Source organism: Monodelphis domestica, chromosome 7 (assembly GCF_027887165.1).
Source record: "Monodelphis domestica isolate mMonDom1 chromosome 7, mMonDom1.pri, whole genome shotgun sequence".
NCBI classification, from domain to species: domain Eukaryota; kingdom Metazoa; phylum Chordata; class Mammalia; order Didelphimorphia; family Didelphidae; genus Monodelphis; species Monodelphis domestica.
In genome coordinates, this window is record NC_077233.1 from 229,939,396 (window position 1) to 229,955,234 (window position 15,839).

The 15,839-nt window shown below is 34.9% G+C and overlaps 1 protein-coding gene across 7 annotated transcripts in view; it reads right to left on the reverse strand.

Annotated features, from left to right (window-relative positions):
- Nucleotides 1–15,839, reverse strand: part of LOC100026608 (phospholipid-transporting ATPase ABCA3-like) — a 268,136-nt gene that overhangs the window by 138,863 nt on the left and 113,434 nt on the right. For all 7 annotated transcript variants that reach the window (XM_016423876.2, XM_056806544.1, XM_056806543.1 and 4 more), the window contains 2 exons: nucleotides 5,606–5,787; nucleotides 4,597–4,731 (listed from right to left, as the gene is read on the reverse strand). In XM_016423876.2, the coding sequence (XP_016279362.1) occupies nucleotides 4,597–4,731; nucleotides 5,606–5,787 (317 nt within the window). The remainder of the gene's footprint in view (nucleotides 1–4,596; nucleotides 4,732–5,605; nucleotides 5,788–15,839) is intronic.

Sequence of the window (15,839 nt, forward strand, 5' to 3'; positions counted from 1 at the left end):
TAGATTCACAAGTGAATTCTATCAAACATTCAAAGAACAACTAATTCCAATACTCTACAAACTATTTGACATAATAAGCAAAGGAATTCTACCAAACTCCTTTCATGATACAAATATGTTACTGATTCCAAAACCAGGCAGGTCAAAAACAGAGAAAGAAAACTACAGACCAATCTCCTTAATAAACATAGATGCAAAAATCTTGACTAGAATACCAGCAAAAAGACTCAAGCAAGTGATCATGAGGATTGTTATTCATTATGATCAGGTAGGATTTATACTAGGAATGCAAGGATGGTTCAGTATTAGGAACACCATTCACATAATTGACCATATCAACAAGCAAACCAATAAAAATCACCTGATTATCCCAATAGATGCAGAGAAAGCCTTTGACAAAGTACAACATTCATTCCTATTAAAAACACTAGAAAGCATAGGAATAGATGGGCCTTTTCTAAAAATAATAAACAGTATATATCTAAAACCATTAGCAAACATCATCTGCAATGGGGATAAATTAGAAGCCTTCCCAATAAGATCAGGAGTGAAACAAAGATGCCCATTATCACCTCTATTATTTAACACTGTACTAGAAACACTATCATTAGCAATTAGAGAAGAAAAAGAAATTGAAGATATTAAAATGGGTAATGAGAGAAAGCTATCAGTCTTTGCAGATGATATGATGGTCTACTTAAAGAATCATCTAAAAAGCTAGTAGAAATAATCAACAACTTTAGCAAAGTTGCAGGATACAAAATAAAACCACATAAATCATCAGCGTTTCTATATACTTCCAACTCATCTCAGCAGCAAGAGTTAGAAAGAGAAATTCCCTTTAAAAATCACCCTAGACAATATAAAATACTTAAGAATCTATCTACCAAGTCACACACAGGAACTATATGAGCTCAACTACAAATCATTTTCCATACACTTAAAACTAGATCTAAATAATTGGAAAAACATTAATTGCTTGTGGGTAGGACAAGCTAACATAATAAAAATGACAGCTCTCCTGAAACTAATTTACTTATTTATTAGTGCCTTACCCATCAAACTACCAAAAAATGTTTTTACAGAATGAGAAAAAACAATAATAAAGTTTATTTGGAAGAACAAAAGATCAAGAATATCAAGGGAAATAATGAAAAAAAATGCGGAGGAAGGTAGCCTAGCAGTACCAGATCTTAAATTGTACTATAAAGCAATGGTCATAAAAACCATATGGCACTGGCTAAGAGACAGAAGGGAGGATCAGTGGAATTGACTTGGGGTAAGTGACCTCAATAAGACAGTCTATGATAAACCCAATGATCCCAGCTTTTCGGGGGGATCAAATCCACTATTTGACAAAAACTGCTATTGGAAAACAGTATGGGAGAGAGTAGGTTTAGATCAACATCTCACAGCCTACACCAATATAAACTCAGAATGGGCGAATGACTTGAACATAAAGAAACAATAAATTAGGTAAATACAGAAAATTATACCTGTCAGATCTCTGGGAAAGGAAAGATTTTAAGACCAAGAAAGAGTTAGAAAAAATTACAAAATGCAAAATAAATAATTTTATTACATTAAATTTAAAAGTCTGTGTACAAACAAAACCAATGCAATCAAAATTAGAAGGGAAGCAATAAATTGGGAAACAATCTTTATAACAAAAACCTCTGACAAAGGTCTAATCACTAAAATTTATGAGGAACTAAATCAATTGTACAAAAAATCAAGTCATTCCCCAATTGATAAATGGGCAAGAGATACAAATAGGTAATTTTCAGATAAAGAAATCAAAACTATTAATATGCATATGAAAAAATGTTCAAAATCTCTTATAATCAGAGAAATGCAAATCAAAACAACTCTGAGGTATCACCTCACACATAGCAGATTGGCTAACACTACAGCAAAGGAATGTAATGAATGTTGGAGGAGATGTGGCAAAATTGGGACATTAATACATTGCTATTGGAGTTGTGAATTGATCCAACCATTCTGGAAGGCAATTTGGAACTATGCCCAAAGGGCAAAAGACTTTCTGCTCTTTGATCCAGCCATAGCACTGCTGGGTTTGTACCCCAAAGAGATAATAAGGAAAAAGACCTGTATGAGAATATTCAAGCCAAGCTGTTTGTGGTGGCCAAAAATTGGAAACTGAAGAGATGTCCTCCAATTGGGGAATGGCAGAACACATTGTGGTATATGCTGGTAATGGAATTCCATGTGAACTAGAACGACCTCCAGGAATTGATGCAGAGTGAAAGAAGCAGAACCAAGAGAACATTGTACACAGAGACTGATACCTATTTTACTTTCCAACTTTATCCTCTTAGAAGCCTTTAATCTTCTTCAGAGACCTAGTGGCAGAGATCTTGAACTCCCCCTGGCACAGATCAGGTGGGAAAAATCCTATACTCTCTTCCCTCTTTCTCCTTAAAATCTTCCCTCTATATTAATGAAAATTTCCATAAATTTCCAGACTGACTTGGGTATTTTATTTGGAATTTTTCCCTGGCGACCAATTAAGTCGCACTTGATGGAAGAGACTTGATAAGGGAGAAAAAGAAGCAATGGAAACACAATAACCCAGTGTTCAATAAAATATAAACTATAAATTACTTGGTAAGGAATTTCTTATTTGATAAAAATTGTTGGGGAAACTGGAAAGCAGTTTGGCAGAAATTAGGCTTGAACCAACTCTTTATACCATATTCTAGGATACATTCTAAATGAATATATTTATATTAAATGTCATATAAAAATTAGAGAAGCAGATCATATATTTTCATCACTACAAGAGATGAGTTCTTAACCAAATAGAGATAATTTCTTTCTCTCTCTCTCTCTCTCTCCGATCTATCTACTATTCTGTAATAGATGAGTAGCCAAAGGAACGACTGTAAAGTATTAATAATCATTTGAAAGAATTCTCTACATTATTAATAAGAGAAATGAGAATCAAACAACCCTGAGGTTTTACTTTACAGTCTGAAAAATGGCAAAACAAAATGTGAGAAGTCAAATGCTGGAGTGGTTGTGAGAAAATAGGCACACTAGTGCATTGTTGGTGGAACTGTGAATCAGTAAGTATTTTGGAAAGCAATTTGGAGTTATGCAAATAAAGATACTAAAATATCCATATCCTTTGATCTGGTTCCATATTGGGCTTATATTCTAAGAAGGCCATTGTTATGTAAGAAGAAACGTTCCTTTATAAACCAAAATATTTATGGCCATACTTTTCTGTTATAACAAGGAACTGTAAACAAAGTAGATGTGAATTGAGTGAGGAATAGTAGCATATAAATACAAAGGATTATTATGCTGTAAGAAATGGTGAATGCAGAGAAACATGGAATAATCTATAGGAACTGATGCAGAATGAAGTAATCAGATCCCCCAAAATAATATCTACAATATCTATAATAGAATAAATGAGAATAATTACAAAAAAAGTTGAGTGAATGTTGCAAAATTCTTTATCTTTATTCTTTAAAGAACAGAATAACAAAATATAGATTCAATCACCTTAGGCAATGATGTAGTCTAAGAATAAATAGCACTTAAGATGATAAAAAAATCAGACCACCAAATCTGTACACATGCATATGGGGTAGATTCATGTTAGAAGCAATATAGTTTTGAATATTTTGAGAAATTGTTTTTTCTTTTTATGAAATTTTTATGAGAATTTTCTAAACACATATTGAGGATCTCCTTGATGAAATATGAGAAGTGAAAAAGAAAGCTTTTTGTAAATTATTTTCTGTAGCAGACTATTTATAATAACACATAAAGTTCTACTTCATTTATTATTACTTAGTTTCATTTTAAAAAGAGCATTAAAAAAGCTCATTAATATACAAACTGCAGCCTTAAAGGCTCACCTTCAAAGAAAAGTCTTTCATGTATGTAAAACCCCATAATATATAAAACCAAGAAGCTACTTGTTTATCAACTCTGATAACTGACTTATAAAAGATTATGTTCATATAAAAAGTATGTTCATAGACATATCATCTATTGCTATGGAAGATTGTCAAATAGGAAGAGAGACTTCATATTTATGGTAAAATCATCTATATGTTCTTGTTTGTGGAGCAGGTTATGTATCAAAATATTAAAGGTCTTCTCAATGAGATCTTTATTTGAAAGAGATTTGTCTAATAATACATATATGATGACAAAATGTATTGAAATGGCTATTGTTCAAATATTAATAAGCAGGTGGATAACTAAGTTAATTTGTCTATTAATGCTTATATCTGGAACAGGTACTAAACATGGGTAGTGAATTGTACCCAGAATTGGATAGGAGAAAGCTAGAGGGTGAGATTGTATTTGTTATTAATAATAATTTCAAATTTTAGTGCCGTTTGTCTTTATATCATTCCTAGGCTTTGAGATATTGCTTAATACATAGATAGCACAAAATGAATGTTTAATTGAGTTGTCTCTGTCAGGGTAGAATTAAGACTGGAACCCAGATATCCACACTCTTGGTCCAGGATATTATATAAAACATTGATTTTACAATAGTAACAACATTTCCGGGTCCACCTGGAAAAGAGATTTAGAAAAATTAAATACCTTGGATAGATTTTTGATCTGTACTCCTGCCACCAATCCTACTGGTTCGGCCTCCATGTATTGATTTTGTGAATTATCTTCAGAGTCTTTATGACTTCTAAAAAGAGGTTTGGGGTACCCATACCAGTAGGAGCGCTAAGATAACAAAAACTGTATTATCAAGATAGGTAGTCAACAAACAATAGAATTGGAGGATTATAATAGCTGAAAACAACAAGGCTCTGCTTATTTTGTTGACTAAAATAAAGAAAACCTCAGCTAATTTTTTAGGTATTGAATTTCTTAACAAAATGAGCTTAGACTTGTCTCCAAAATTCAATTTCAAAAATTCATTAAACTGCCAACTGTTGAAAGGTGTCAAAATGAAGCAACTTTAAAATTGGAGTCATGGCAAAAAGTAGAAAAAAGCAGTATTATTGCCATCATATTGCTTAGTATGACCATGACTCTGAATTAACTCAAGGAAGAAGTATTCCATGTGGGTCAAAGATTATACTTTCTGTCAGTTTTATCAACATCCTTAATGCTGAAATTTATGTGATATATTCTTATTTACCTCTTTAGACAGTTGATAGAATTATATTAAAGGGTGTATTCTTATCTTCCTGAAGATGTTATTAGAACATTATTCTTTACCTCTGGAACTCTTTCTTAAAGACAATCTTATTCATCATATTTTACTGAAAGAGAGCTAATTACTCACATTTAAGGTGATTTGCATGATATGATCCACAGATAATATTTAATGTACATTTTTATCACATCTGACTGTGCTAGTATGGTCACCTGACCATCTGATTCAATTGCAAACATATTTGAAACTGAATTCATTCGTGGATTAATCCAGGACAGAAAGAGAAAAAATGTTCCATTACAATAAGATATTTAGGCTTCAGCTTTCAGATAAGGTCACTGTGGGTAGGGGTAGGGATTCTTATGACCACCTTTCCACTAACTAGCTAAAGCAAAAAAGGCTATTGATAATCTAAGGAATAGCTTCAGAACTCACCTTCAAGAAGAAGTACCATGGTTGAGGTATACCATACTCCCCTGGAAAGACAACTTCCATATACCAGCCTGCTAAACCATAGCAGAAAGCATCAACCAGCATCATTCCCAGAATATGCCCCAAATTTAAGTCATCATCAATGCTCACTGTATCTGTGAGGCGTTCCCAATGAACTCCAATCCCTGAAATACACAATAAGAGGCAGTTATATAGACTAGGTTAAGCCTAATCAGTTATCCTGAAGTTTTTTGATCAATGAAAAACAATGAGTAATCTCACCCCCAGGTCATTCTATTTAATAGAACATTCGCAAATAGTAATTTATTTTAAAATTTAAATTTCAAAATAGCAGTGAATTTCAGAACTGGACCCACTGAGAAAATTGTGATGGTGATTAGAACAGGAATGACTAATTGTGGAAATTGAGTAAATCTCAATGACTCCATATTGTGGAGCTAGTTTAGTTCTCTTTCTATTCAGTTATGGGCTTAGTCCAAATTTTGTCCTAGGAGAAAAAGTTAATTCTATTATGAGAATTGGGAGAATACCTTATTCATTATTTGAACCTAGCCCTGTGTGCTGTGAAACTGGACCATACCTGCTGTTTAGTTATGCTAATTAGAAACACAGTAAAATCCTAAGATTGAGGTAAGGAGTTTTCCCATAGTAGTAATCTCTCGGTAACCAAGGATGACATGTCTTCATGCATTTTCATAGATGAGTGTGCACAAAGACACTTGTGCGTGAAGGAGATTTAAGTGGAAAAGTCAATGCACAGAGACAGTCCCACTCTCTCGGCGTTGGAAGCCTGGGTCCAGTGGCACAAAAAGTCCTTACATCTGGAGACTTCCTCAGCTGAATTGGATGGCCATGTTGTCTTTTGTGCTCCAACACGCCCTAAGCACTCCACAGTGCTTTGCTGCGTCGTCCTCTCAGCCGTTGAACCTTCTTATTGGTTTCTTCTGTCTGTTCCACCGAAGCAGTCTTCACATGCTGGGTGAGCAAAGCCCTGGTTCACCAGGGGTCAACGACCCAATGGCTACCCTCACACTGATCAATCAGTTGATTTCACATTCCTTTGACTATTGATAGATACTGGGAGAGGATTGGGACACCTCTAACTTGGAAAGTCCCTAATCTTTCATCCAATTAGAGATTAGATTAGAAATCGGATAACCTAATGTTGTATTGTTTCCATTTAAATAATTAGTATTATTTGATTATTTTATTGTACAAAAATCTCTCTACTGCTATATTTGGGGTCTAGCTTTAAACTGAGGAAAGAACGTGGTCCCAATTTGTTGAGCAATTGGCATATATTTCTTAATAAACTGATATGCTCAGAAAATCAAACTTTGCTTCCTCAGTCGTTTTATCTTTTATTCCTTATATAGTTTTAGTGAGTGCAGCTAGGTTGAGACTGGCCTTTGGTCGTTAGTACAGTTTTATGGGGGAGTTGCCCCAAATTTGGCAATTTCACTGTGGGAACCAGCACGATAGACTTCTTCTCTCAAGTCCGGTTTCCTTTCTGAGCTTTCGGAGAGTTTAGATTTCATTTTTTAGTACCACTATTAGATAATAGGATCTGTGAATTGAATTTCTGGTGAATGGTGATGATTTACTCTGTGAAAATGAACTTAGCCCATTGCAAGAGAAATGAATTTGTCACAAGCTACTAACTTTAAAGCCTACTTACCTTGGGAATAAATTAGGCAGTAACTATCCATATTACTTACATGCAATAATGGTCCTTTGGCTATTACCAAATTATCAAACTATATAAAAGAGAATCCTGGTCAAATATGCATGTTGTACATGTAGAGAAGAACTAAGAGTAGAATCACAATTCAAAACACACTCAAAAAATGAATGTGTGTTCTAAATGGAAACACACAAAATTTAGAAACAAAATTATGTAATGGGTGATGATATGTATCTTACTGTTGGAATATAAAACATCTTTAGTTATACTTTAGGGTACATTTTTTTTATTCTGGAAAAAGCTTGTAAACTTTAAAACACTATAGAAATACGTACAATTATTATCAAATTGGGAGTGGCATGCATGTCAACCCAGTCAACAGGGAGGTATATTTTGAGCTGTAGGGTAGTGGAGGGAGATCATAATTTGGAGCCATAATACAACTTTCAAACAGTCTCAATAGCTGTAAAGGTGGAGAACTCTGATTGTCCAAAGGGATAGTTTCTCTTTTGAGGCTTCAAGTTCAATGGCCCCTATCTTTAGGTCAAGAAGCGAGTATATTCATCTCATCAGAACAAGAGTCCCAAGTCCCAAATCAATTATGTAGTTGAAGTTCCCATGAGTGAGAATAAAGGGATTGGAGGTTTGGGTTCTTGTTGGGAAAAATGAAAGTACTGGAAGGAAAGTTCTCAATTTGTGGCAGTGTTATTCTCAGTAGCTGGGAGACTCAATTCATAGATGAAGCTTCTTGGTGCTCTCTAACTTACACATTATAATAGAGTTTTGTGGATCACTGGACTTAATTTTTAGGGCTGTCACTATAATGAGGTTGGTAATGCTGATTCAATAAATATTTAATAAGATCACAAGATCACAGGTTTAGAGCAGAGAGCTTAGAAGTCTTTAAAACTAACCCTCATTTTACAGATGAAGAAACTAAGGTCTAGTGATGTTAAATGGCCTATCTAATGTTACATGAATAATAAGAGCAAGATTTGAGGTTTGAACCCAGGAAAAAGCATGAGTAATGACCACCAGATTTGGAAATTTAAAAAATCAGTTTAATTTTGAAGGTAGCAATTTCTGTTGAATCAAGTCAGAATACAAAATTCTAAGTGGTGAGAAAAGAGAGCAAATTGAGGCAATTCATATAGCCAGTTATATCTAGGGGTTTGGCTGAGAAAAGAAGGGAAAATAAAAAACTGCTTTGCTCTCATAGTGAACCTAATCTCCATGTTCTCACCCCCCCCAAATGAACTACACTAACACAATTTTAATTTTAAAAAATGTCCTTTGTAGATACACATATACATTGTGTGGCCTTCTCTAGGATGAGAATTGTTTCAGAAGTTAAGAGCCCATATAACACTAAACCCTTAGATAATGGTCTATCAGAATGAGAGGTCTAGATAATGTGTGTTTAAAAAAAACCTGTATGCTGGGGGTTTCCCTGCTCTTCCCAGGGTTCTCTTCTCTTTATGTCCTGGCATGGGATTGGTCTAAAAATGGACCAATCCCATGCTGGGAGGGGCTTTTGGTCTGGGGCTCTGGTGGGAGCTCAGGAGGTTGTTGGAGCTTATACTATTTTCCTCGGCTAGTACCCCTTTATTAAACACTACAAATTATTTGCAGTGTTCGTTGTTTCTTATTTTTTCTACAATCACCAGTGGAGATTTTATTTTTTTCTGAGTTTTATTGCTTGCCTTGCAATTTATCATAGGAAAGAAGTATGAATGAAAGTGACAGGCACTACACTTGTGTAAGATGGTTGATAGTTCTGCTGTTTGCTTTGCTATGTAGAAGGAATGGGTTATGCTCCATGAACATACTTGTTTGTTGTTGTGTGTTTTTTTCCTGCCCTGCTATGCCACAGGAATATATATTTCTTTGATACAGCAATACTTAAAACAATTTCTAATTTCATTAGTTGTGGGTGTGCCAATGATGCAGACATGCTTGAGACTCTTGTCCATATCTCTCATAAATTCCCTTTAGATGGCCCACTCAACATTTGGAGAGCCTTCTAGACACATTTTGAGATTGCAAACATGAGTTGTTCAAAGCTCATCTTTTATTACATGTCTGATCTACCTTCTTTTCTGGTCATATACCTCTCCCATTAGATTCTTTATAACACTTCACCTTTGCAATTCTTTAAAAATATATTCCAGGCATCTAGGTGGCATAGTAGCTAGAACTCTAGGCCTGGAGTTAGGAAGATCTGAGTTCAAATCTTGCCTCAGATACAAGCTATGTGACCCTGGACACGTCACTTAACCCTATTTGCCTCAGTTCCCTTATTCTATTAAAATGAGTTGGAGAAGGAAATGGCAAACTACTTCAGTATCTTTGCCAAAATAAAACCCAAATGGGGTCACAAAGAGTTGGCCATGACTGTATAGCAGCAACAAAAATTTAACTTTTTTTAGAGACTGCTATTCTGTGACTTGTAGAAATATAGCACCATTGGAAGAATTCTGGTGTTCAGAGATGAACCTTTGCTTCAGGGTGAAGTTAGGGTTAAAAGCATTGCATAATTTTTCAAAGGCAATTCCACCCATTTTCCTCTTCCTGTTGTAGGCTCAGTTCACTGTCCATGAATAATTTTTGTCTAAGATATACTGGTATTGATATACCAGGTACGTGGGTCATTTTTCCAACTGAGAACCACAGTCTGAACACTAGGCATTTTCATGTCTTGGTTTTTCCTGAGTGAATAGTCAAGGAAAATACTGAATGATTATGAATTTCATGGAAGAGGTTCTGCATGATCTGCTGCTTGAGGCAATCAGCATGATGCAACTTGTGAAAAGGACTAACTGCAGAACTTCATCATCAAAAGTGAGTCAGTTTCCTTTTGAACTCTAAATTCCATGTTGGTGGTTAAAAAAAAAATTGGCACATATTTGTCTCAAAAAACAATGAGCCAAGCAGGATCTTATGTTTTCTCTATCTTTCAGTGAGGGGGCTTTCCTTGACTTTTTACTTAGATGCAAGTCTTTTCTGTGTCTTTTACTATGTAAAATGAAAACTTTTATGTTGTTGCCTTGTGAATCTAAATGCTTATATTGGGGAATAAAAAGCCTATTGGCCCTACTTGTGTGGGAACATCCTATATGTTCCCACACAAGTAGGGCCGATAGGCTAGGTTATGGGAAAAGTGAGCTTACCATCATCCTTTTAGGGTGATCAGACCTGAAATTCCTAGGTTTTACTTGTGTATAGGTAGACAAGTTACATAGTAAAAAAGATACAGTTGTCCCTCATTATATCATAGTTCACTTATTGTGGCTTAAAAAAAAAGACATTCTGTATTGCAGAGTTTTGGTTATATCACAAGATTTTGTGGATGAATACTGTACTGTACACAATGGAAATGCAATACAATGATACTTCACAGATTTTCACCTATTGTGTGAGACTCTGGAAAGTAATACCCACAATAGGTGAGGGATCACTGTACTACCTTCTCCCACAGCCCTTTGTGGCCTAGAGGGGATCAATGACAGGAGCTATATTTGCTTTTTTTCCCCCCATTTATTTATAATATTTTTTGCAACATTGAATTTTTTTCTTTCATTATGAGATTATAAAGTGACTTTTTAAAAATTAGCTTAACTTTTCATAATTCCTAAATTTTGCTGACTTAAGATGTTCATTTTTTGGTTATAATCTTGACACATTCAAATGGTTAACTTTTTGCTTTCATTTTCTCCTTTTGTGTCTTCAGCTTCAGAAAAATTTTTGTAGATTTTTTTCCTGGTTATCTTTTTACAAATTGTACTTTTAAAATGTTGCAAAATATCATGACTGATTATATTAATTTTTCTTTGTTAGTTTAGCTCTTTTATCAAATGTGTCTTCTTGATTTTCACTATTGATTGTAACAATCTTATTTACCATGGGTATCCTAAATTATTTAGTCATTTTTATAACTTTTATGTTCAATTTTTGATAATTTCATCGTCTTTCAAAAAAGATTTGAGTAGTTACTTTTGTAGGAAAATCATTCAGTTTCAAGCCTATCATTCATTATCTTCTTTAGTTTCATATTTAAGTTGGCCCAATTTCTTCTTTTCTCTGTAGTTTCTAAAGCTTTATTGGAAGACTGCCTTGTTTTTCCTTGTTAAATGTTATTCATTCTATTGGGTTGCTTGAAGAGTTATTTTTTTTAATTGAAAATTTTTATTTAATTAATTAGAATATTTTTTCCATGATTACATGATTAATGTTCTTTTTCCCCCCTCCCCCCCACAGTCAACACAGAATTCCACTGGGTTTTACTTGTGTCATTGATCCAGACCTATTTCCATATTATTAATAATTGCACTAGAGTGATCATTTAGAGTCTACATCCCCAATCATATCCCCCATCAACCCATGGGATCAAACAGTTGTTTTTCTTCTGTATTTCTAGTCCCACAGTTCTTCCTGTGAATGTGGATAGCGTAATAAATGGTTTTTCTAAGGATGTACATGATGGTGAGGAGAGGACTAACTTGATATTAGTACTAGACTCTATGCACTTATGGAGAGAAGGTCTGGACTAGTCTTGCTGGAACTTCCTTATGGTGTTAAGTGCTCTTTTATTCTAGGTTTTCAGGGATAATTCAAGATGGAGTCCTGCCAGCTCTCAAAGTTGTTTGATCTAGGGTAAAGTCTGATTGATGCCCCTGATCCATATCTCTCTTTAAAGGTTAGGATGTATTTGCATACCCTGATTGAGATAATTTTCCCTAACCTTCCTTTCCTTTCTGCATGCTACCCCCCAACCTTAGTGTATTCCTTTATTTAACTATATATAAACTATAACTATATATATAACTTATCACATGTCTTATAATATAACATATTATATAAATATATAACTCTCTCTCTCTCTCTCTCTATATATATATATATACACACCCTCTCTCTCTATATAACTTAACTCCCAAGACTTGTGTAATTAGACTCCATCTGTAACCCTAATGATAATGTTCAGAGAGGACACAGGTATGAACTACCCATGTTTCAATGTAATTAGTTTATCATTCTTTATCCCTTTGTCATCATTCATATTTACTTTTTATGCTTTTTTAAATTCTTGTGCTTGAACTTCAAAATAGTTGAATAGTTAATAGTCTTTACTTGAAAACAATCTATTTCATGAAGAGTCTAATTCTTTGGCTATAATTTTATACTTGGTTTTGCTGTCTACGTTTTCTTGGCTGTAAGCCTATGCCCTTCTTTCCTCCCTAATAGTAGTACCTGCTAAATCATGTGTGAGCTGTTGATTTCAGGGGGAGGAGCCAAGATGGCAATGTAGAACAGAGAAACTCTCAGTGACCATGAGAATCCTCTCCAACCAATATTAAAATGTCACTACAAAATGAATATAGGAGTGAAAGAACCAACAAGAAGACAGAGTGAGACAACTTTCAAGAAAAGAAAAACCCAAAAGATAGGCAGAGAACATCTGGGGCACTGGTGAGAGGAGAGTATAGTCAGCAAGACTACAGCAAGGAGTGAAGAGAAATCCAAGAGCAAGCCACACATGTCTATCCCACATCTGCTCTTCCAGTTGCAGAACCTAAGCCCAATCCAACATTCAGAACTTCAGATCCTGCCTGGGCAAATAGTGTCCAAGCCGACCCAAACCACTTGAAATTTCAAACCTGTGAAGAAGTCTGGAGTACCAGCCGAGGGAAGTCTGGTCTAAAGTGGGCTGATCTGTGTGGGCGCAGAATGAAGCTAGGAGTCCCAGTAGGGACTTGGGATGAGGACATAAGTCACAGTTTAGGGTGGCTGATAGTTCTAAGGGGGAGCCTGGATCTTTTTGACTAAAGCTCAGGGCAGAGCTCTAGGACAGGGCAATCAAGAGTATGCCTGATTAGAATAAATACATAGTAAGACCAAAAACTTACATCTAAGCCTGAGGCTAGAATTTAAGTAGTTCCTGACCTGATTAAGATCAGAGTAATACCAAAAGCTTACAACCAAGCCTAAGGAAAGTCTTTAATCTATCAGGATCTCAAGGGTTAATTGAATCATCAGGGGGAGGGGCTTTCAGAACTTTCAGCCCTCAGGCTGAAACATAACATCAAGGAAGGCCTGTAGTTACGAGGGTACCCCAACCTCCCAGAAAACAGAGCCTCCCTATAATTAGGTAGGAAAAATGATTTTTATGGAGACAAAGAGCAAGATACAGACATAGAAGGGGGTAGTGAAAGCGAAGCAAACGCACACAAAGTCCAAAAGAAAAATATGGATTAGACATAGATCCTGGAAGAGCTCAAAAATACTTCAAAAACCAATTAAGAGAGATAAAGGAAAAAAGGGGAAGAGGAATGAAAGCATTGCAAGAAGAAATAAAAAAGGAGAACAAAAAACTGACGGAGGAAAATCAGGCCTTAAAAAATTAGAATTGAGCAACTAGAAACTAAATATTTCATGAGCAATCAAGAAACAATAAAGCAGAATCAAAGGAATAAAAAGATGAGGAAAACATGAAAAAAAAAGACCTTGAAGATAGATCCAGGAGAGACAACTTGAGGATTATTGGATTACCTGAAAGCCATGATCAAGAAAAAACCTTGGACATCATAATACAAGAAATTATCAAAGAAAATTATCCAGAGATCTTTGAATGAGAAAATAAAATTGAAATAGAAACAATTCACACATCATCTCCAGAAAGAAATCCTTAAATGACACCTTCCAGGAATGTAATAGCTAAAGAGACACCAAGCCAAGGAGAAAGTACTGCAAACAGCCAGAAAGAAATCATTCAAATAATATGGAGCACACAGGACCTAGCAGATTTTACATTAATCACACAGGACCTAGAGGCTTCTACATTAAAGGATCAAAAGGCATGGAATATGATATTGAGGAGGCAAAAGATCTGGGTTTACAACCCAGAGTCACCTGCCTCACAAAACTGAGTATATTCTTTCAGTGGAAAAAAATGGATATTCAATAAGATAGAAGATTTCCAGGCATTCCTGAGGAATAGGTAAGACCTAAACAAAAAAATTGAATGCCAAATACAAGACACAAGAGAAGCCAAAAAAGAAAGAAAAAATTTAAAGTACTCATTAAGGTCAAAATGTTTATATGTCTACATGGAAAGAGGATATCTGTAATTTTCAAATATTACTCTTAGTAGTAGAGAAGATAGAAGGAAATTACTCAGAAAGATGGTGGAGAAATAAGCTCATTATGATGATATGATGTATATAATACTATATGAAGATATGATGTGTATTTTTTTCAAACCCTTACCTTCTATCTTGGAATCAATACTGTACTGTGAATTGGTTCCAAGGCAGAAAAGTGGTAAGGGTTGGGCAGTGGGAGTTAAGTGACTTGCCCAGGGTCACACATCTCGGAAGTGTCTGAGGCCACATTTGAACCCAGGACCTCCCATATCTAGGCCTGGCTCTCTATCCACTGAGCTACCCAGCTGCTCCCAATTTGATGTATATTTAAATGTGATGATGTGAAATGATATTTATGTATGATTGGATATGTATGCATATGATAGGATATGAAAAAAAATTAAGGGGTTAAAGAGAGGGTTTAACTGAGAGAAAAAAAGAAGGGAGAGATAGGATGGGGTAAATTATATAACATAAAGAGGTGTGAAAAACCATTATAGAGAGGGGAAGACAAGGGTGGTGATGGGCAATGTTTAAACTTTACTCTCCTTGTAACTGGCTCAGAGAGGAATAAAAAACTCAGTGGGATATAGAATTCTGTCTTATCCTACACAGAAGTAGAAGAGGAGTAAGACAAGGGAAGGTGGAGGTAATTGGAGGGAGAGGGTAATAATGGAGGGGGTGACAAAAAGCAAAATACTGGTGAGGAGGACCAGAGTGAAAGGGAATAGAGCAGGATCTAAAGGGGATAATATGATGAAGGGCAATACACAATTAATAATCATGATGCTGAATGTGAATGGGATGAAGTCATCCATAAAATGGATTAAAAACCAGAATCTTGTATGTTGTTTATAAGAAACACATTTGAGGCAGGGTGACATACATAGATTAAATGTAAAAGGCTGGAGCAGAATTTATTATGCATCTTTTAAATTAAAAAAAGCAGGATTAGCAATCATGATACCAGACAAAGCTAATGTAGAAATTGATCTGATTAAAAGAGTTAAGGGAAAAATTATATTTTGCTAAAAGGTACTATAAAAAATGAAGTAATATCATTACTAAACATTTATATACCAAATGGTATAAAATCTACATTAAAAAAAAAAGAAATTATAGAAGTTCAAGGAAGAAATAGATAGTAAGACCATATTAGTGGGGCATCTTAACCTTCCCCTTTCAGAACTAGATAAATCGAACCAAAAAATAAATAAGAAAGAAGTAAGGGAAATGAATGAAATGTTAGAAAAATTAGAATTAATGGATATCTGGAGAAAACTGAATAGGTATAAAAAGGAATATACCTTCTTCTCAGTAGTACATGGTACATATACAAAGATGGAGCATGTACTAGGACATAGAAATATTGCACACAAATGCAGAAAAG